The sequence below is a fragment of the Dipodomys spectabilis genome, unplaced genomic scaffold (genome assembly GCF_019054845.1).
Source record: "Dipodomys spectabilis isolate Male_0828 unplaced genomic scaffold, ASM1905484v1 ptg000032l, whole genome shotgun sequence".
In the NCBI taxonomy this organism is placed as follows: domain Eukaryota; kingdom Metazoa; phylum Chordata; class Mammalia; order Rodentia; family Heteromyidae; genus Dipodomys; species Dipodomys spectabilis.
This window is the reverse complement of record NW_024870709.1, coordinates 30,245,005-30,265,635: the sequence shown is the minus strand read 5'-3', so window position 1 is coordinate 30,265,635 and position 20,631 is coordinate 30,245,005. Positions and strand designations below refer to the sequence as shown.

General features: G+C 33.7%; 1 protein-coding gene across 6 annotated transcripts in view; it reads right to left on the bottom strand.

Annotated features, from left to right (window-relative positions):
* The window catches only part of Dzip3 (DAZ interacting zinc finger protein 3), a 74,056-nt gene that overhangs the window by 42,257 nt on the left and 11,168 nt on the right, over positions 1-20,631 (bottom strand). For 5 of the 6 annotated variants that reach the window (XM_042676798.1, XM_042676795.1, XM_042676793.1 and 2 more), the window contains exons 2-10: positions 16,602-16,701; positions 15,605-15,677; positions 14,191-14,346; positions 12,830-12,946; positions 9,953-10,033; positions 8,133-8,257; positions 5,313-5,427; positions 2,037-2,156; positions 446-547 (exon numbers count right to left, since the gene is read on the bottom strand). In XM_042676798.1, the coding sequence (XP_042532732.1) occupies positions 446-547; positions 2,037-2,156; positions 5,313-5,427; positions 8,133-8,257; positions 9,953-10,033; positions 12,830-12,946; positions 14,191-14,346; positions 15,605-15,677; positions 16,602-16,633 (921 nt within the window). In that variant the 5' untranslated portion in view covers positions 16,634-16,701. The remainder of the gene's footprint in view (positions 1-445; positions 548-2,036; positions 2,157-5,312; positions 5,428-8,132; positions 8,258-9,952; positions 10,034-12,829; positions 12,947-14,190; positions 14,347-15,604; positions 15,678-16,601; positions 16,702-20,631) is intronic. The other variant, XM_042676794.1, reaches the window with a different exon arrangement.

Sequence of the window (20,631 nt, the reverse complement as noted above, 5' to 3'; positions counted from 1 at the left end):
ACTAATATACTAAATATGAATAATTAAAGCCAAAAATAAAGAATAAAAACTTAAAAAAAAGATTTGTTCTTATTCTCCTCCCCTAAAATAGAAATTACTCCTAAATTTGTATAATTATCCTTTTCATGTGTTTATCATGCAATTCTATTATTTGGTTCTATATCCTTTATGTGAATATGAAGCATTATTCTATTCCTGAGTATGTTAAAGGCATATGAATAAACCGATAAAAATCACTATACTATACAAACTATCATAGTATTCCCTAAAAAGATATTTAATAAATAATGATAATAAATGATGAGTGGTGGGAAGATAAGCAGGTAGAGTTGAGAAAGAAAAGGGGAGGAAAGAATATGTGAATAGGAGGAAATAAACTGGAAGAAACGGGGGAAAGAGGAAAGCATGCTGTAGCAGTTTTAAGAAAAGGAAATAGAGGGAATACCTGATCATTTTCACCTGGATATTTTAAACTCTTGAACTTTTTCCAACAAATTTTATGGAAATAAACACAGCAACTTTTACTGCACATTAACTGAAAAAATCCCTTGGGGAAAAAAAAAAAAACAAGCTATTGATATAGAAAACGTAACAAACATATAGTCATAAAAAATACTAGCTCAAATCAGTTTTGTAATTATTCTATAGCTGATGGGCTTTCCAAAGCATGCACAATTTACCACTTGAGATTATAAACCATCAAAGACATTTTGGTGTCATTTTTAATCATGAAAGACAGAACATAAGGGCAGTCAAAAAAAAGCCAATGACTTTAATAGTCAATGAATTATTTTCTGCGTGTTGGAAAAATATCAGCAGAAATCCAGTGATTTTTATAAAACATGCCATTTATTATCTCTCCATCTACCTCATTTTGCTTTTCTTCCATCTCTAGTTCCCTACTCATATTGCTTGAATTTCTTCTGTTACCTATCACAAAGATCTCAGGTTTGCTCCATAGATTACAGATGCTTCTTAAGCTTCTGTGCTATACCAGGAAGTTGATTTCTTTGTTCTACTATTGGCGTTTTCTGCAAATCATAGGCTGGTTTCCTTTAAACAAGTACAAAAAAAACTCTACACACAAACTTCCTATTGTTGTAGAATGTGCAATTGATTGGAACTCTGCAGCATTTCTAAATAACTTAGACCTACATTACCATGTCACCAAAATCAATACTGACCATACCTGAGCCTGAGCACTGAACCTTATTAGGCACAGTTACCAATCCCTGTATTATCATAGTGAATAGCTCTTGACCTTCCCCTGGACAATGATCTCCTATTTACATTTCCTACTTAGCTGGGATGAGAGGCACATACCAGTATGCCCAGTTTTTGTTGACTAAGATGGGGGATCAAGAACTTTTTGCCTACACTAACCATTGTGATTTCAGCTTGCTGAGTAACTGTTAGGATTATAGGTGGAAGCAAACCAGGCTTGATAGTCACATCTTCTTAATCTTGTGATTTCACACAGTCATATTCTGATTGAGCCAGAGAGATCTAGTTTGATCTGCAGAGATCAAAATAATCAGCATTCTCATAGTTTAATTTCCCTCTATTCAAGAGGAAGTAATAATTTATTTAGTAACGTAAATCCTGAAGTGATGACCTTTGTTCTTATGAAATTAAACTACACATTTCTAAGTATAAGGAAAACAATTAGACTATTTTCATTACATAATAGAAGGGACAGGAGTCATAACTTCAGAACCATGTAAATGTTATAAAAACATTATTAAAGAAAATTTTATTGTTTCATAGGATATACATAATTAATCTGAAACTAAGTTTTCAGACAAACAACTTTTCAATTGCATTGCCACTGAAATTGAAGACTCACTTTAATTGTTTTGGTAGGCTTAGAAGATGGAATCTAGGACATTAAATACTAAACATGTAATTTCTTGGTGCTCTACTACTAAGCCACAACCCTATCCCCAAAATAATACTTTGATCTATAATAATCTAATAATTTTATCTAAGTTTAATTCTTTTAATTACATTTAAAAATACTAAGATAATCATATTACCTTATAATTGGTGTTCTTTAAAATGTCAGCTTCACAAGATCTCTCACAATCTAAATAACTACATATTGTCTGTTTCATTATATTATTTTCAGTAGTCTTGATAAAATCATTGAGAAGATCCTAGATTTGAAAAATAAAAGAATTCTCATGAATTAATAAATCATTAATTAATAATGCTTCCAATGTTTACATACGTAAAAATGCGTTGATATCATTTCACTTTCTGAAGGACTTATATATATCTATTGTTATATATACATACATATTTCTAAATCACATATTTTTATTTATTTATTTTTTTTTTGGGTCCAATCGTGGGGCCTGAACTCTGGGCCTGGGCTCTGTCCCTCAGCTCTTCAGCTCAAGGCTAGCGCTCTACCAACTGAGCCACAGTGCCACTTCTGGCTTTTTTCTTCTTGCTTATGTGGTGCTGAGGAATTGAACCCAGGGCCTCATGCATGCAAGGCAAGCGCTCTACCATTGAGCCACCTTCCCAGCCCCGATATATCACATATTTTAGAAGGAACATATTTCCCTCATGCAAAGTTAAAATATAAAGGAAGACTCTAAACTAGAAACAATAGGTTCCTTACTGAATGATACAAACATGGAGAAAGGAGAGGTCTATATCACAATTGGCTGCTGGACACAGTAATAACAAGTAACACACACACTACAGTGGCAAAATATGTCTGCCACAACAGACAAAAGTACAGTATGAAAATATGTAAGTATGTTTCCAGTGGTGGAGCAAACAATTTCAGTAGTACTTGCTAGACACTATGTTAAAAATGAACAATACAATTTGTGGATGGAAATGAGAGGGAAAAACTAAGACAAGGAAGGGGTGACAATGTTCAAAAAGAAATGCACTCTTTATTTGACTTAGGTAACTGTAACTCCTCTGTATAGTAACAATAAAAATACATGAAAAGAAAAAAGATACAAATTAGAATACAATTTTTTATTTTAACATGCTCATTAAACGTAAATGAAAAACATGTCTAACTTTGGCAATTAGACAATGGTTTTAATATTTCACCTTTATAAGAGGATCACATAATTTCAAATGGTACCACTAATATTCTAGTATGAAAAATATTCTAAAATGAAAAATAACACCCTTGGTTATTTTATGAATATTAGAGAAATGCAGAAAGACAAAACTGAGAAAATCTATCAGAAGGTATACAAAAATACAAATAACTAAAAATACAAAAGCAATAATATATTGAGAATCAGTCCAGTATTCAAAGCATCTAAATAATAAGCACTCCGTAAAGAAAAAAATTAAAAAGTTAAATACATGTATCTAACAAAAGATTGTCCAAGAACCAGAATCATAAGTTCAGGATACTAGGGACAGAAAAAATATCCTTAGAAATTCCCAGGAAGAACATGGAACCAAGCACCGGTGGCTCGTGTCTGTAATTCCAGCTGCTCAGGAGCTCAGGATGTGAGGACTGCAGTTTGAAGCCAGCCTGGGCAGGAAAGTCCATGAAACTCTTATTTTCACTAAATTACTCAGAAAAAAAATAGATGTGATGCTGTGGCTCAAGTTGTAGAATGTCAGCTTTGAGCACAAAGAAACTCAGGGACAGTGCCCAGGCCCTGAGTTCAAGCCTTAGGACTGGCAAAAAAAAAAAAGAAAAAAGAAAATGGAAAGCAAAAGATAAAAACAAATCACATATAAAAGACTGAGCTCAGAATGGTCTGAAATTTCTTAAAAGATTAAAAGTTGAAAATAATCTATAAACATTTTTAAATCATTCAAGAAATAGCTAAGGGTTACAATGTATTTTCATCAAAGTCGTCTCCTTTCATCATTCCCCCCCATCCCTCCTAACCTTATCCTTCAGTTCAATTTTCTTAATTCTGTAGGATATACACTACATTAACTCCCCTTCAGTCATCCCCAGAAACATTTTTCTTCCCAATCCTGCGGCTTGAACTCTACCACTTGAGCCACAGCATCACTTCTGGCTTTTTCTGTTTATGTGTTAAGTACTGAGGAATCGAACACAGTGCTACATGCATGCAAGGAAAGCACTCTACCACTAAGCCACATCCCAGTCCCCCAGAAACATTTTTTGAGAGAAAGGAAACTTAATTTCAGTATTCTACACCAAGACAAGATATAAATAAAACACATAACTTTGAGACTTGAAAGAACTAAAAAAATTTACTTCCCAAGTAAGCACTCAAGAGAAACAGCTAGAGAAGTTGTACTGCCAAAAAAACGAGCAAATCTAGAAAGAGGAAAACTTGAGATTGAGACAGGATTTAAACAGTAGAAAGGTACAGGAAATTCTCAGCACCAGAACAATTTAATAAAAATTTAAAATTACAGGTAAGATGGGGGAAGTTGTGTGTGTGTGTGTGTGTGTGTGTGTGTGTGTGTGTGTGTGTGTGTGTGTGTGCATGTGAGAGATGATTTAGTGTAAGAGCTAAACTGTCATGGTCCATACTAGAATGACAAGACAATGCCTAAGACTTTTTAAATGATAGTCAGGAGTTTAAATTAGAAATTATGGAGCAAGAACATTTAATGATGTCTTTTAATGCTTTATGAAAAACAACATATATACATTACACTTCACACTGAATAAAAATTCAATAAAAAGTTTGGATGATAAAAATATTTTAAAAGGAGGAAGAAAAAGAACACAAAATTGAAAAGTAGGGACTGCTTTAGATAGGTGTAGAAATCCAAAACTTTTAAAAATATGCAAAATTATTACTTTAGTAACTCAAGTTAAGAGTCATGACTATTTTGATGATGCCAAAAGATATTAGGATAGTCTATTGATAACTGAGAAGGGTATTAACACAATGGTTCTTATATTTGGAAATATTTAAATTTCTCCTTTTAGTTTTGTCTATCTTTTGGTGGGAGGCTGGCATCAAGCGTTGAAATCTGAGCACAGTGTTTAGTTCACTGTAATTAATAACAAAATATTAGTAAATATAATTACAAAATACAAAACTAACTTTTTTTTTACTTTAGTACATTTGACACTAATATGAGAACTACTGGGCTAGAAAGGCTATAGACTTGTTATTTGAAACCGATGACACTGGTCCCTCACTTCTTTTTTGTTGAATTTTATTCATATTGTACAGTAGGTAATAAAATCTGGGCTGTTTTTTATATAAAAAACTAATTGTCAGTAAAGGAATGTGCTTGCTGTGGAATACAATAGAGGTGGTTTAAACAATACTTTACCAAAGATGGGTCTCAGTTACAGATGAAATATTATTCTTAAAAATTCTTACTTTGAAAGATGTAGGTAAATCTTCATCTTCTGTAGGATCTATGTCAAACCACTGATCATTTGGATCTCCTATTTCTTGTAAGCTTTTGTGAAATTCTAGCAACCCTCCATTATATCTGCAAGATATATTAATATAAGGTTATCTGAGTTGACACTCTGGTACTACATAATTTATTTATCAATAAGGGAATAACCTAATTTTTAGTGGTGTGGTGGATGGTGTTAACTTCCCAACAAAATATGAAATATGAGCATCATGACTTTCAGACTGGGATGGTGGAAGGGGTAGTAATAGATTATGAAGTAGCTCAAGTGTGAACAGTATGAGGGTTAATGATAATTAGGCAGGTTGTAACCTTGGTTGGCTTGTTAACTGTGGTATAAATCTTGAAAAAAAAAAAAAAAGAATGTCAGATACAAGTCAGCAACTATTAATTTAGTATACACTGTGAAAGCCAGAGGCTTTAATGACAGAAACGTTCATCTCCTATATCCATCTGTGGTGAAAGTGAAGGACCAGGTTTATTCTTAAGGTGGAACAAACAAATATGAGCAAATGTAGAGCCTTAATGAGCTACAACTATCAACCTAGGATACTCTGTAAAAGCTAGAAGGCCTCTCCTGTAATATTTAAAGAATTTTCAACTTCTCTAGACATACTAAAACTGAGGCCCAGGATTTAGTCAGAAAAGAGATCACATGTACAACTCAACAGGATTATTATTCTAAAATCTTGGCTTTAATAAGGAATGAATAGGCTCAGACATCTGAAATGAGGATTTCTAGATTGCTTCAGTGAAAATTTAGATTATCCATATTTTATTTGTGATCTTTTATTACTTATCACATTTCATAACTGAGTATTTTAACTATTTGGTTAAGAGCTACATCTTTTACCACACTGTCTGTAACATTAGGATAAAAACAGTCAATTTTACAAACCATTATATTCCCAACATCCAGCATAATCTCTGAAATATGATAAATAGTAAAGAAATGAATGAATGATGCTAAAAATGCTAAGGTGTCTTTATAGGAAGTAAACACATTATATAGGTTCCTGTACAATTTTTTGGTCTTAAAATAGGTAATATCTAGTACTAGACTTTTCAAATATTTTCTTTATTTGCTCACTTTGAGACAGTTTATAATCTACACTATCCTCAAATTCACTATGTCATTGAGGATGGCCACAAATTTGTAATCCTTCTGTCCCTACCACATTGCTGTATCAAGCTACCATATCAAGCTCCCTTTCAACTTTTTATAAGGTCATTTCCTATTTTAAAAAAAAGAACATAGAAACCAGTGGCAGTAATGTTAATAACTACAATCATCATTAATTTGTTTAGGTTTCAAAAAAAATTTTTTTGGTGGAACTGGGGTTGGAATGACAGGGTCTCACTTTTGCTAGGCAAGTATTCTACCATTTGAACCATGCCCCATAACCTTTTGCTTTTAGTTTACTTTTAGTTTATTTTGCAGAGAAGTTCTTGTGTTTTCTACCTGGCTGTTCTCAAACTGATCTTGCTACCACTGAAGCCCTGGTGGTGTGGTGGATGATTTAGCTGAGATTACAGATGGACCATTGGTCTCCACTTTCTTTTGAACTAAAGTTTGGCTAACTTCAAGCCCCGATCCTTGTAACTATTTCCCAAGAGCCTGGGAAGAGAGAGAGAGTGTGTGTGTGTGTGTGTGTGTGTGTGTGTGTGTAAGATACTGGGGCTTAAGCTCAGGATCCCTCTGCTGTGTGTGTGTGTGTGTGTGTGTGTGTGTGTGTGTGTGTGTGTGTGTGTGTGTGTGTAAGATACTGGGGCTTAAACTCAGGATCCCTCTGCTGTGTGTGTGTGTGTGTGTGTGTGTGTGTGTGTGTGTGTGTAAGATACTGGGGCTTAAACTCAGGATCCCTCTGCTGTGTGTGTGTGTGTGTGTGTGTGTGTGTGTGTGTGTGTGTGTGTGTGTGTGTGTGTGTGTGTGTGTGTGTGTGTGTGTGTGTGTGTGTGTGTGTGTGTGTGTAAGATACTGGGGGCTTAAACTCAAGATCCCTCTGCTTCCTGATTAGCTGAGATTATAGGCATGCCTAACTCCATTTATTTTATGCATGCATGCATGCATGCATGCATGTATGTATGTATGTACGTATGTTTGGTTGGTTGTAAGACTTGAATTCAGGGCCTGGGCATTGTCCCTGAGCCTCTTTGTCCTCAAGGCTAGTGCTCTAAGATTTGAACCACAATGCTGCTTCTGGTTTTTGAGTGGTTAACTGGAGGTAAGAGTTCATTGGAAGTTCATTTTCTTCCTGGGCTGGCTTGGAACCATGACCATAAGATCTAGCTGAGTTAAGATTATAGGTGTGAGCCACTAGTGCACAGCATCATTTATTTATTAAATATTTCATTTTTTCTATCATAATTGTTGTTATTTACTTATGACATCCTTATGAGATGAGTGCCATTATTAGTTACATTTTACTGATAAAATAGAGCTTAATGATATTTCCTTAGAATGAATGATAGAAAATGTGTCTGAATTCAGGTCTGTCAGACTCCAAAAGCTACATTGTCAATATTAGATGCGTGTTAGTGTCATTTTTATACATAAAAATGTTATGTATATTTGTTTTATGTAAATTTTATATATTTATAAATGTTAAAACACTTTAAAAAATAATGTATTTTAGTGAATTATCATCTAGAGAAGATGAAGACAGGCACAGTCCAAGAGTACAATTTCATGATCCCTTGAGCAGTATTTAAGCTTGATTCTTACTTTACCTATTACCAGTTGGGAATGAAGATCTGTCCATAAATAAAATCCTTACCTCTTCTGAGAACACCGAAGCAATCCGCGCCCAAAATAAACTAAAGACATAAAATTTTCACAAATTTCATTTTCTTGGATCACCATCTTCATTACCAGAAATTTATTCTCAGCTTCTGTAAAATCCTGCAATAACACACAATTAGGTTTGGTTGGTACGAAAAACATTCTGTTTACAATAAACAATTCTTTCCCAAGCTGAGGAAACTAAGGCAGTTTTAATGATGATCTAGTCCACTGGTTATATCTCTAAATCTCAGCATCCTTGTGTGTGATCACAAAGATAATGTACTTGATTTTAAAATATTTGTTTCCAAAAAACTCAGGATCTTCAACCATAAGTTCTACAAATGTCTCAAAATGAAAGTATAAAAACAACAATTTATATATATAAATCTGGCAATAGAATGCTGAAATAAAAGTTTTCTGATGACTATAGAGGCACAATTTTTTATTATTTTTAATTTTCTTTCTTTCTGTCTTTTTTATTGGTGGTACTGGTGTTTGAATTTGGGGGATAAGAGCTTGTGGTTTTTAGGCAAGTGCTCTATTACTTGAACCATGACCCCAGTACTTTTTGTTTTAGGTTATTTTTCCAAATAAGGGCTCTGATTTATTCTAACAAGCCTCAGACTAGAATCCTCTCATCATGCCTACTACACACCTGGAATTATATCAATATACCAGGTTTATTTGTTAAGGTGACATCACCCTAACTTTTTCTCTGGGCTGGCTTCAAACCACAATCCTCATAATATCCAGCTTTTGAATAGCTGGAATTAAATGATGTGAGCCACCACACCTGGTCTTATTTTTCTTTATAATCACAGCAAAATTTTTGCTATTTTTCCAAGAAATAATAGTAAGATGTCTTGACCATGCATATAATTCCTTTTGTGGAAGTAGCATCTTGATCACAAACAATATAGATTTAGAAGTAAAAATCTGGATCAGTTCTAACAGCTGTTTAGTAATAAGTAATAAAATAGGCATATGACATTAATCTCTCTAAAAAAAAGTTGAAAAAAATGCTGCATGGCCTTGTTTTAAAATATTGTCTATCACATCTCACTAAAAACAAACTAGTATTACATGAAATTGTTTAAAATGAAAAATAATATGTTACTTCACTTAACAAATCATATTTGTAAACTTAGTTTATGAAACCAAGTAGAGTATAGATTGGGAAGAAGAAAGTATAAAAAGAACAAGACAATGTTAAATTCAAACAGTTAACTTCAGTATTTTAATTTTTTGTACTTCACCTTAGTTTTCAAACAATTGAGGTAAGACAGGATGCAGATGATTCACACCTCCTTACTATTCAGGAGGCTGAGATCTGAGGATCATGGTTTGAAGCCAGCCTATCTACAAATTATCCACCACAAAACCAGAAGTGGAGTTATAGCTCAAGTAATAGAGCACTTTGATTTGAACAAAAGAGCTCAGGGAGAATGCCCAGGTCATGAATTCAAACCCTAAAACCAGCATTAAAAAAAATTTCTGAAGTAAAACTCATATTTTACCAAACTGTAAGATTAAGACCAGAGAAAGTAAGCTACACTAAAAAACATATTGAAGTGTATTACATAAGTAAAAGCAACTTTTTGTTTAACACAAATAATAAACATTTCAAAGTTAAATTAAGGACATTTTAAGAATATGAAGTTAAATCATCTAAGTTATAAGCTAATATTAATAGTTTCTTCTTTGTCTTCAGTTTTATAATATAATCTTTAGCTTACTCAGTATTATAAATATAGGACAGAAAATTAATTGGATGCTTTCAATTTTTAAAGGTTTAAAAAAGCAACAACATACCTCTTTCTTTCCTCTTTCGGTGAGTGCTACCCCATACAAAAACAATAATGTCAAATAATAACCAATATTAATTTGATGTGCCTATAATGAAAAAGATATTAATAATTTATTTATTTTATTTTTTATTTTTTGGGTCCAGTTGTGGGGCCTGAACTCTGGGTCTGGGTGCTGTCCCTCAGCTCTTCAGCTCAAGGCTAGCACTCTACCACTTGAGCCACAGTGCCACTTCCAGCTTTTGTTTTCTTTTTGCTTGTGGGGTGCTGAGGAATCGAACCCAGGGCCTCATGCATGCAAGGCAAGCGCTCTATCACTGAGCCACCTTCCCAGCCCCATAATAATTTAGACCAAGCTACTTTTCAGTAATAGTTAAATACCCTGTTCCACTTAATAACTGAAAATAGTAAAAATTCTTTGCCACCTATTATTCAATAACTAGAGAAGCATTTTAGATACATTTGGCAAATTGATCCAGAAGAGTAATTTGACTTAAGAAAATAAAAACACATACAATCAAAATTTGTCAATCTTTTCAAAAACTTCTCCTCCTTATTTTGTAATATTTTAGGCACTGAGAACACTTTAGATAATATGAGTATCCAAGTATATACAAAGCACTTTAAAAATATGATCACAAATAAAAGTACTTTACTATCCACAGGAGGGCTTTATTATTACAGTATAAGGATAAAGTATATCAATGAAAAATTGAAGTGTATGTATTTCATTCATTTAAGTAAAATCCAGATAAAGCTATGGAGATGATAATTGCTTAAGGATAAGAGAAGGGGAGAGGAAGAGAGAAGTGGTGAATATGACAAGGGAAGAGTGAGAGAGACATTTATTTTATTTTATTAGTGGTTACATTATGATAAAATGGCAAAAAACTATACATACCTGTTCATAAAAAAATTAATGAAGTTCACCTGAGACTGCTATCCCTCCCTGCCCACAGAGTTAAAATTTGGAAGGTGTCCAGATTTTGGTAGAAATTCCAATCTTCTCTAACTGTGTCTATGTTTAACTGGCTCACTGTGCTTAGATTATCTGCTCAAACAATACAATTTATGCTGAATACCTGAGAGATTCTTCTCATAGTCTGTAATTTTAGTATATAGCAGGCAGAAGGTTATTCTAGCTAATAAACAAACACCAAGAAAAATGTAGAACACTGAGTCTCTAATGGCTTACCCAGAACTGAAACTATACACGTGTGCTACATTTTGGTTGCAGAGGATGGGAGGAGAGGCAGTTTACCCTATGTGAATCCTTAGCAGAAGAGAAAACATGAAAAAAACCTATAAATAAATCCTTTCAGATTCCACATGTCTTTTCCCTTATGATCTGCTTTGTATCTTTACTATGTCATTCCAAAGTAAATAAATTTTGGCCATGAATATACTCTGCTGATTGTAGTCCTTCTATTAAATCTTTTAACATGAGAGTTGTGCCACTTTCAATATCTGATTTTGATAATGTACTGTAGTACAGATGTAATTATTGAGGGAACTGAGAAAAGGGCACCTAGATCTCTCTATGTACTTTTGTATTTTACAGTGGTAATTTTGTGAATCTATATCAAAATGAATTTTTTTCAATTATGGAGAAAAGTGTTTTCATGCTAAACAAACACTAAGTGAGATATTATTTTGTAATTTTTCTTAAAAAACAAACAAAAAACCCCAGCTTCATTCCAAGTCCGTGGCTTGGAAAAATTTAAGAGAAACATTCTTGAAAACAAGAGAAAATGCAGAGTTGTGGTATTGTTAGAATATAAAAAAAGAGCAAACAACAACAACAACAAAAATAATCCTCTGGAAATTTAATGATACAAGCCTTTCCTCACCATCGTAACCTAGTTAGCAAAGATGATTTCAAGCATTAGAAATGGATATAGAGATGTTGGTGCATACATCTCACCTACCCTCCAACCCACAACTGCCTCCTAAAAGGTGGTCTCTCCCCTATTGATAGTCTCTGGGACAAAGAGATACATTTGGATATAGAAGTAGGCTATTTTGCTTATGACAATCCCAACGATGCTTACAAATGCTACAGACAGAGAGATATCTTCCATTTTTGTCTACAGATTCATCTGTAAAATGACACCTAACTAGAAAAAGTTAAGCTTTCAGCAACTGTTAATGTAGATTTTATAATGAAATCTATATTATAACATCTCATGAGGGAAAAACTAGGCATGCAGGCACCTCAGAAGTTCTGGGATAATTACAAACTTCCTTTCATTGTGCTTTTATATCTACATAGAACCCTCCTCCTTAAGAGTACGGTATAATGCTCTTTAAAATTCTAGACCTGAGAATAGGATTATTTTTTTATATTCCTCATACACCATTATAATGTGGAATTTGGTGTCTTTAGCTACTTTTTATGCTTTTTGTTGTTGTTGTTGTTGTTGGTCATTGGACTTGAACTCTTCATGTACTGAAGTTATCCTTTCTCTTTACATGAAATGTATCCTTTGGCCAACAGCCCAGTTAGCCTTGAATTACCAATATTCTGTTCTGTACTTAATATGAGTCCAATATTTTTGATTTCACATATAACTAATATGCAGCATTTCTCTATGTCTGACATGTAGTTTGAAATTGAATACTCCCCATTTTTAATTCAGAAAGCCCAATTTTCCTAATTCAAGTTTCTCTGGACTTAAGATGAATAATTTTGGAAGGGAAGGAAACTAGAATAAATTTATTACAGAGACTCAGCCATACTAGAAAGCAGAAAAAGACTATAAATTTATTTTTAACCTTCTCTAGAGGAAAAGCAGAAAATTTAAATAGATGATCAATGGTGTTTTCTCATTGAAAAGTATTGCCTAAGTCTATTACTTCAAACTTTCAAAGCAAAAACACTTACAGTATAATTGGTGGCTTGGATGTTCCTAAGTGCTATTTCTAGTTGTATTATCAAAAAACGTAAAGTTAAAGCAGGAACAATTTCTTCTCCATTCTGGTTGTTGTCTGTAACTTCTCTCTGTTGAAAATAATTTAGTTAAAATTTTCTCTAAGAACAGTTGCATACACATATTTATATTAAACAAAATGCATGCCCTTTGTAGAAAATTTGGAAATACATGGTTTAAAAAATTCTTATCACTGCTAGGCGCTGGTGACTCACATCTGTAATCCTAGCTACTCAGGAGGCTGAGATCTGAGGATCACAGTTCAAAGCCAGCCTAAGCAGAAAAGTCCATGAGAATCTTATATCCAATTAACCACCAGAAAACCACAAGTAGACCCATAGCTCAAAGTGCTAGAGTGCTAGACTTGAGCTAAAGAGATCAGGGACAATGCCCAGGCCCTGAGTTCCAGGCTACCAGTTTCTGTTTTTGGCTGTATCTAGGTGAATTCTAATATATAAAGGAAATACATGAAAGAAAATGGAGGCATTATTCAATTCAAGCTAGAATTCATCTCTACTATTGCAAATTATCTCAGTTAAGTTATAATTATATATAACAAGTCCAATCTTTTTAGCAATGGCCTTTTAACCCTTGTAGAAAAACTTTAGGCTATATTCAACCTCAAAAAGGACCAAAGGTAGTAGGACCATACGGTAGTTTACTATAGAGTTTGAATTTTTCATTTTGTTTGAATTCTTATTTGGTTTATGAAAAATATTAATGATGTATTTTTTCCACAAAAAAGGCAAACAAAGTCTTTTCAAACAAATATATTGTCTTGTCCTGACCACCTATTAAGTGTCATAAAAAAGAGTGGAATACTTCTTTCAATTTTAAGAAATAGTTCTCTTACTATATTGGAAGTCAGCACAAATTATCATCTGAAAAACTATTTGTTACATGAAACTTACAATATATACTCTAGAATATTTAATTTACTCATAATAAATAAATCCAAAAGTTTTGGATATTATTTTTAATCTTACTTTTTTGAAAAATGTTGTCAACATTTTATGAATGAGAAAAACAAAAGCATTCCTTTTCCCATATTAGAACATTTACAGGTGTTTGTGGAACTGAAACAAATCTTAGACTTTATAGTCCAAAGCTATGAAGTGCATTCCTATTATTATTCTTAAGAACTTAGTATAATTTATTCTATTTAGTTCATTAAAAAAAATCTACTCAAAGTTGACATTGAAGCCCTTGACAAAAAGTAAGATAGATATTTTAGGACCTTAGCTACACTATATGGTTTTAAAATATTGTATGTAGAGGACTACACTTCTGTCCCATAAACAAATTATAATGTTACCTGCATAGACTGGAATGAAAAATCTTCTTGTAGAAACTTCTTAATGTGGGGAACCACACCCTTTGGTAGAGTACTAACCGAACTTAATAACTTCTTCATTTCAAATAGCAGATTAATAGGGATAAGATCAGTAGATATGTCCTGTTTCTGTTTGTCCTATAAGACAAACAGAAAAATTAAAATTTTACACAATTATATTCACAATATATTCTATGAAGAAAACCAGCAAAGGTGTTTTATAAAGAAGTTCCTATTATATAGACTTATAAAATACAAATAATTAAGTATCAAGTAACTGCTATTATAGAGATTACATACAAACATAAATCAAGAATCTCATTTGTGGGCTGGGAAGGTGGCTCAGTGGTAGAGTACTTGTCTTGCATGCATGAGGCCCTGGGTTTGATTCCTCAGCACCACAAAAGCAGAAAAAGCTGGAAGTGGCCCTGTGGCTCAAATAGTAGAGCGCTAGCCTTGAGATGAAGAGCTGAGGGAAGTGCCCAGGCCCAGAGTTCAGGCCCATGACTGACCAAAAACAAAACAAAAAATCTCAGTTGTCTTCTATCTTTCCTCCCTCCCTCCCTTTCACCTCCCCTCCCTTTTCCTCCTCTTCCTTTACTTTCCCTTTCCTCTACTCTCCTCTGTTCTTTTCTCTTTTCCCCTTTCTCCTTTCCCCTTTCCCCTTTCCCTTCCTTTCCTTTCCTGGAAGGAATCTATACTAGTGAACACTACAACTCAGCAACCCAACCAAACTTCCTCTTTTGTCTTTTGGCATATCACAAACATACATATATGCAAAACACACACACATATAGAATATTATTTATTAAAAAGTTTCACTGGGTAGTTTCTGAAGTTAATATTTTTATCCATTTTATTATCTTCGCTATTAGAACTTCTAGGTCTAATTGAAAGGGACTAACTGGGCATGATTGATATTTCAGCTACAAAACCCATAGCAATTTGAACAAGAATAAATTTAAGAATTTAATTTGTAAACAAAAATAAAATGATATCATGATTCAGAAAGAAATAAATGATCAGTAATCTAGGAACTTCAAGAATTGTTATTTATATAGTGAGTACAGTCATATGTATAATAGTTAATGACAACTATATTGTAAAGCCCTGATGGATTGTTTATTAGCAATAGTTTGAGACATGTTTGTGGGTGAATCAATTAAAATTTTAATAATTCTAATTTCGAGTAAAAACTGGTGTTTTGAATGAAAATCTTGGTCTATGGAGGATTTGATTATGATCAATTTATGTAATAAAGTAGAATATAACTTTTTAGAGTTTTTAATAAGTTAATTAGATTTAACATTACATCCTCCTATATAATTATACTTTTACTATGTTATTGTAAATTTACTGAAAGTTAAAAGTTAATAATAATTAAGATTAATCTCACCATTTCACTGGCTGATTTTTCTACTTTATTTTCCATTTCTTCCTTAATCTGCTCCTCCTCAGCAGTATCCCTACTTTAAATGAAAGACAGAGGTGTATTAAAAAAAAATCTTCTCATAAAGGTAACAAGCAATGAAAAATATAATTAGGATTTTTGTCTGAAAGTCTCAGAATGATAGTAATGCATTTCTAATAATAATAATGATAGTAGTTTTCACATATCTATAGGGATTCCAGTTAATGAGAAGTTAGGCTAAATCCTTAATATATGCCAATAAAAAACTAAGCTGGGTGCCAGTGGCTCATGCTTGTAATCCTAGCTACTCAGGAGGTGGAGATCTGAGCATTGAGGTTCAAAGCCAGACTGGGCAGGAAAGTCAGTGAGACTCTTACCTCAAATAAACCACTAGAAAACCTGAAGTGGTGCTATGGCTCAAGTGGTAAAGCACTGGCCTTGAGCTGAAGAGCTGAGGGACAGCGCCCAGGCCCAGAGTTCAAGCCCCAGGACAGACTAAAAAATAAATAAAAATAAAAAATAATAAAAAAATAAAAGTTGATGTGCTGTTTTATATGTGTGGAAGAAAAACAAAAATTAAATTGGCCTAGCTCCAAAAAAATCCTAATTATGTATATGCTTAAGTTAAGCTCTGTAAAATTGTGATAAAGAACATCTACTTTACAGCATTGAGGCTTATATAAATTAGCATTAAAACATTCAAAGTATCACCTTTTACATAGTAATTCTATGTAAGGTCTTTTTAAAATACTATTTTGATGAAATACCATATGTAGTATACTGTTGAATTCTTAGCTCTTTAGCCAGTATATAGTCCCTAGAGGACTTTTCATCTACTTCACACTCTCCACTATCAATGATGCTAAACTGTTTTGAAGCAGAGGGGTATTACAATCATAACAGCATTCCAGGTTATGTGGAAAAATCAAATGTGTCCTTGTACTATGAAAATTCAGTTGATTTTTATCAACCTATTCCTTACCTCCCCAAACATTCTTCTTGCAGAGAATCCATCTTGGACAATATTCCTTTCTAAGTCTTAGATCAGTGCTTACAAATTTTACTACTACTGATGTTTAAAGCTGTAAGAAAAAAAAAAAGATACTTTTAGTAAGAAAGTAAGAGTTTCTTTCTGTTCTATAAAACTGTACATGATCATTAAAAATTTTGAAGCTTGTATAAAGGAAAAAAAATGTTAGTTTTGTCATCCAAACATAATCACTGCCTCTACCCATTTTTTTCCAGGCATACATGTATTTTACATGGAATAAAATGCTCTGCTCCACCTTTTTCACCAATGAAAGTTCTAACAAAAGCATTGTTCTTATTACTTTATTTACCTAGTAAATATTCTCAATTGCTACACATGGTTAGTTGACTGGAGCACCCATGACCCTTTTCTTATGGTTAAACAGAGTAGCTATCCTTTCAATATAAAAAATTCCATTATAAGTTTGTGTAATTGCAACAATGATATGTACAAGTCGTTATGTCTAAAACTTTACAACTTTGATGGGGGGGAGGGGGAAGGAGGATTGGGTGAGGGGGGAAGGGAGGAGGAGGATTGGGTGAGGGGGGGGAGGATGGGAAGGGATGAGAAGTGGAAACAAAGGAGGAGGCTACAATGCTTGATAAGAAATGTAAAAAAAGAAAAGAAAAAAAACCGAACTTTACAACTTTGGTGTGGGGGAGGGGAAGGGGGAAGGATGGGGGAAGGGGTGAGATGGGAAGGGATAGGAAGGGGAAACAAAAGAGGAGGCAACAATTCTTGGTAAGAAATGTACTCATTACCTTGCCCATGTAATTGTAAACCCTCTGTATGGTATTTTCACAATTAAAAAAAAAAGTCTCATGGGCTCTCCTGGCCAGGCTGGCTTTGAACCATGATCCTCAGATCTTAGCCTCCTGAGTAGGCATGAGCAACCGACGCCCGGTTTTTGCTCTTTTTATTCTAGCTAATTCTAAAAGAACCTACTTTAAAGTTACTTCCAATGTATCTGATTTTACCACAGAACATCAGAAGTGACATCACTGCACACTTTTGTAATGCAATCATGTGCATGCATTTTGAATGATTCAGATGTTCATTGCTCTGTGAATCCATATCTATCCATCTATTGCCTATCATTGCATATCTATCATCTATGAACATCTATTCATGTCCCTGTTCTCTACTTCTCTCTATATACTATGTATCTTCATACATACAAGTCTATATACATATGTACATATATAAATGCATATATAGACATATATATGTGTATGTATATTATCACATATCTATTATGTAATCTCAGTATTTCAATTAATAAATATTTTCTAAGCCTGGGGGGAAAAAAGCTTGTCTATAACACTTTTCTATATCTATGCTCTTTCCTTACAATAAATTCTCAGAATTCTTAGGTCAAAAGATTTATTTTTTATTTTTTTGGCCAGGTACCAGTGGCTCACACCTGTAACCCTAGCTACTCAGAAGGCTGAGATCTGAGGATTGTGGTTTGAAATCAGTGCAGGAAGGAAATCCAATTAACCACCAGAAAACTGTAGTGGCATTGTGGCTCAAAGTGATAAAAGTGCTAGGTGAGTGCAGAAAGCTCAGACACAGTGCCCAGGCCCTGAGTTCAAGTCCCAAGACCAACAAAAAGAAAAGATTTTTTTAAGCTTTATGGAGCTTAATGGCTTCTGAAAAAAGTTTATACTAATTTATTTCTTATAGAGGTATATTTGTTCCTGCTTCCTACAATTTCATTACTAATTACTTGGTATTATTTCCTTTTAGTCTAAAAGTAATTTCTTCCTAAAATGGTGGTTATTATACAGCTCCTTAAGAGAAATGGTTTGTAAAGGGAAAAAAAGCTGCTTCACATTCTTCAGTTTAATTCTTTATGGACTTTTAAAAAGATGATTCCTGAAATAAAAACATACTAAGGTATGCCAAGAAAAACTATTCTGAAATTAGTCCCATTTGATCTTCTATATCTGGTCAGTGTTTAGGCTTCTCACTTAGTACCCTTTGCTAGGCTTGATTTCTTTTCTGATCTCTTTGTAAATCCAGGAAGGGTTACAACTAGCATATGTAAAGCTATTGTTAAGACCCTCCTATCACCAAAAGTTCCCCCCACACACATTTTTATGATGAAAGAAATATCTGAAGGATCTGAATCTTTCAAGCTTGAGGTCTTAGTATTTTCTTATTAGTAAGCTTAGAACAGGGAAAGAGATAACTCAGTTCTGGAAGTAATCCTGTGGAATAATCTTCACAACACATATAATGCTTCTAATTTCTATACTTGACTAGCTCTCTAAACAATACAAAGTCAAGATAAAATAATTCTCCAACAATTTGATATTGATACTTTAGATACGAAAGTACAAAGATATACACATATACACATATTTTCTAAATTTTCTCATTTAGAAAAGCTCTCTAACCATTTCTTGTCTTCAATAAGAACACTTCTTTGCTGTAAGTGTTATGATTCACCTATGTAGAACCCAGTTTTCTTTTGTATATTACTTTTACAGTTTAGTCTTATTTTAAAAACTCAGTAAACAACATCATATTGAAATTTACATGCTGTCTAATTATTGCTGAAATAATGAAGCAGAGATTGATTGGATAAACTGTGCCTTTCACGTTAGGTCAGATCATCACTATTTCATTAATAAAGCTGTACAAGCAGCTTCTCAATGGTATTTTCACCATTTTCTACACAATTCCTTTTCTAGACAATTCCCTAATTTCCAGAATGCAGAAAATCTCAGGACATAGAGACCTCCCTCTCTGATCAAGCCATCTTTTGCCATTAACTGCACAGATCACAGAGATCACAGCTAAGATGAAAAGAAAGGAGTATAATCTTCTGATTACAAGATAAATGATAGAGGCCTCTGCTAAGCTATTCAGCGTTCAACTTTTTTTAAGTGCAAAATAAATAAATCAGAAGATATTTAGAACCTGAATTAACAGTTAATATAAGCTGAAGGTGACTTTTGTTTGTTTGGTCCTAGTCCTGGGACTTGAACTCAAAAGCCTAGGACTATCCCTGAGCTTATTTTTGGTCAAGGCTAGTGCTCTACCACATGAGCCACAGCTCAACTTTCAGCTTTTTAGGTGATTAAGAGTCTCAAGGATTTTCTGCCCAGGCTGGTTTCTAACTGCAATCCTCAGATCTCAGCCAAGAGTTACCAGGATTGTAGGCATGAACCAAATTGCCCAGCTCTGAGGATGAATCTCTGTGATACGCTGTTTCCCAGGAGAAAGGAATATAAATCTAATTTCCAGAAATTGAGCAGGGACATATTCAAACATTACCTTCAATAATGACAGCAGTAGCACTTTACAGACTTTCAGAGGAAGGCCCAAGTACCCAGCAACCAAAAGAAAGTAGCTTGCCAAATGTTACTCCTGTGCTTAAAAAAAGCTCACTATTTTAAAAGGCACTAGAGGACACTAAAGCAAAGGGTGAATCTACTTTCTTCTATAGATTAATTTCACTAGCCCTTCCATGTCATTCATTGGGAGACAAAGTTTACTGTCTTCCTAAGAGACTGTTTCTCCACAGAAACTTATATAGGTTCCTGTTGGTTGATCTGATGACAAGTTTAAGTTGTGAAATTTACAAGGAATTTACCTAGTTTTTGTTTGTTTTGTGTGTGTGTGTTTTGTTTTTTGTTTTTGCCAGTCCTGGGAACTCAGGGCCTGGCACTATCCCTGAGCTTCTTTTGCTCAAGGCACACCACCACTTCTGGCTTTTTTTACTTATGTGGTACTGAGGAATCAAACCCAGGGCTTCATGCATGCTAGGCAAGCACTCTACCATTAAGCCACATTCCCAGCCCTGCCAAACTGATTTTATATGCAAGACATTTCTCATTGGCAAAAAATGAAGTATTACCATCTTTGATAAATAGTAAGATGCTAGTCTTATCATTCCCTCTGAGCTCTAGCAAGTTTTGGTTTTAATTCATAAATGTTTTGTCTTCATTTATAAAATTGTGCTAATTCACAT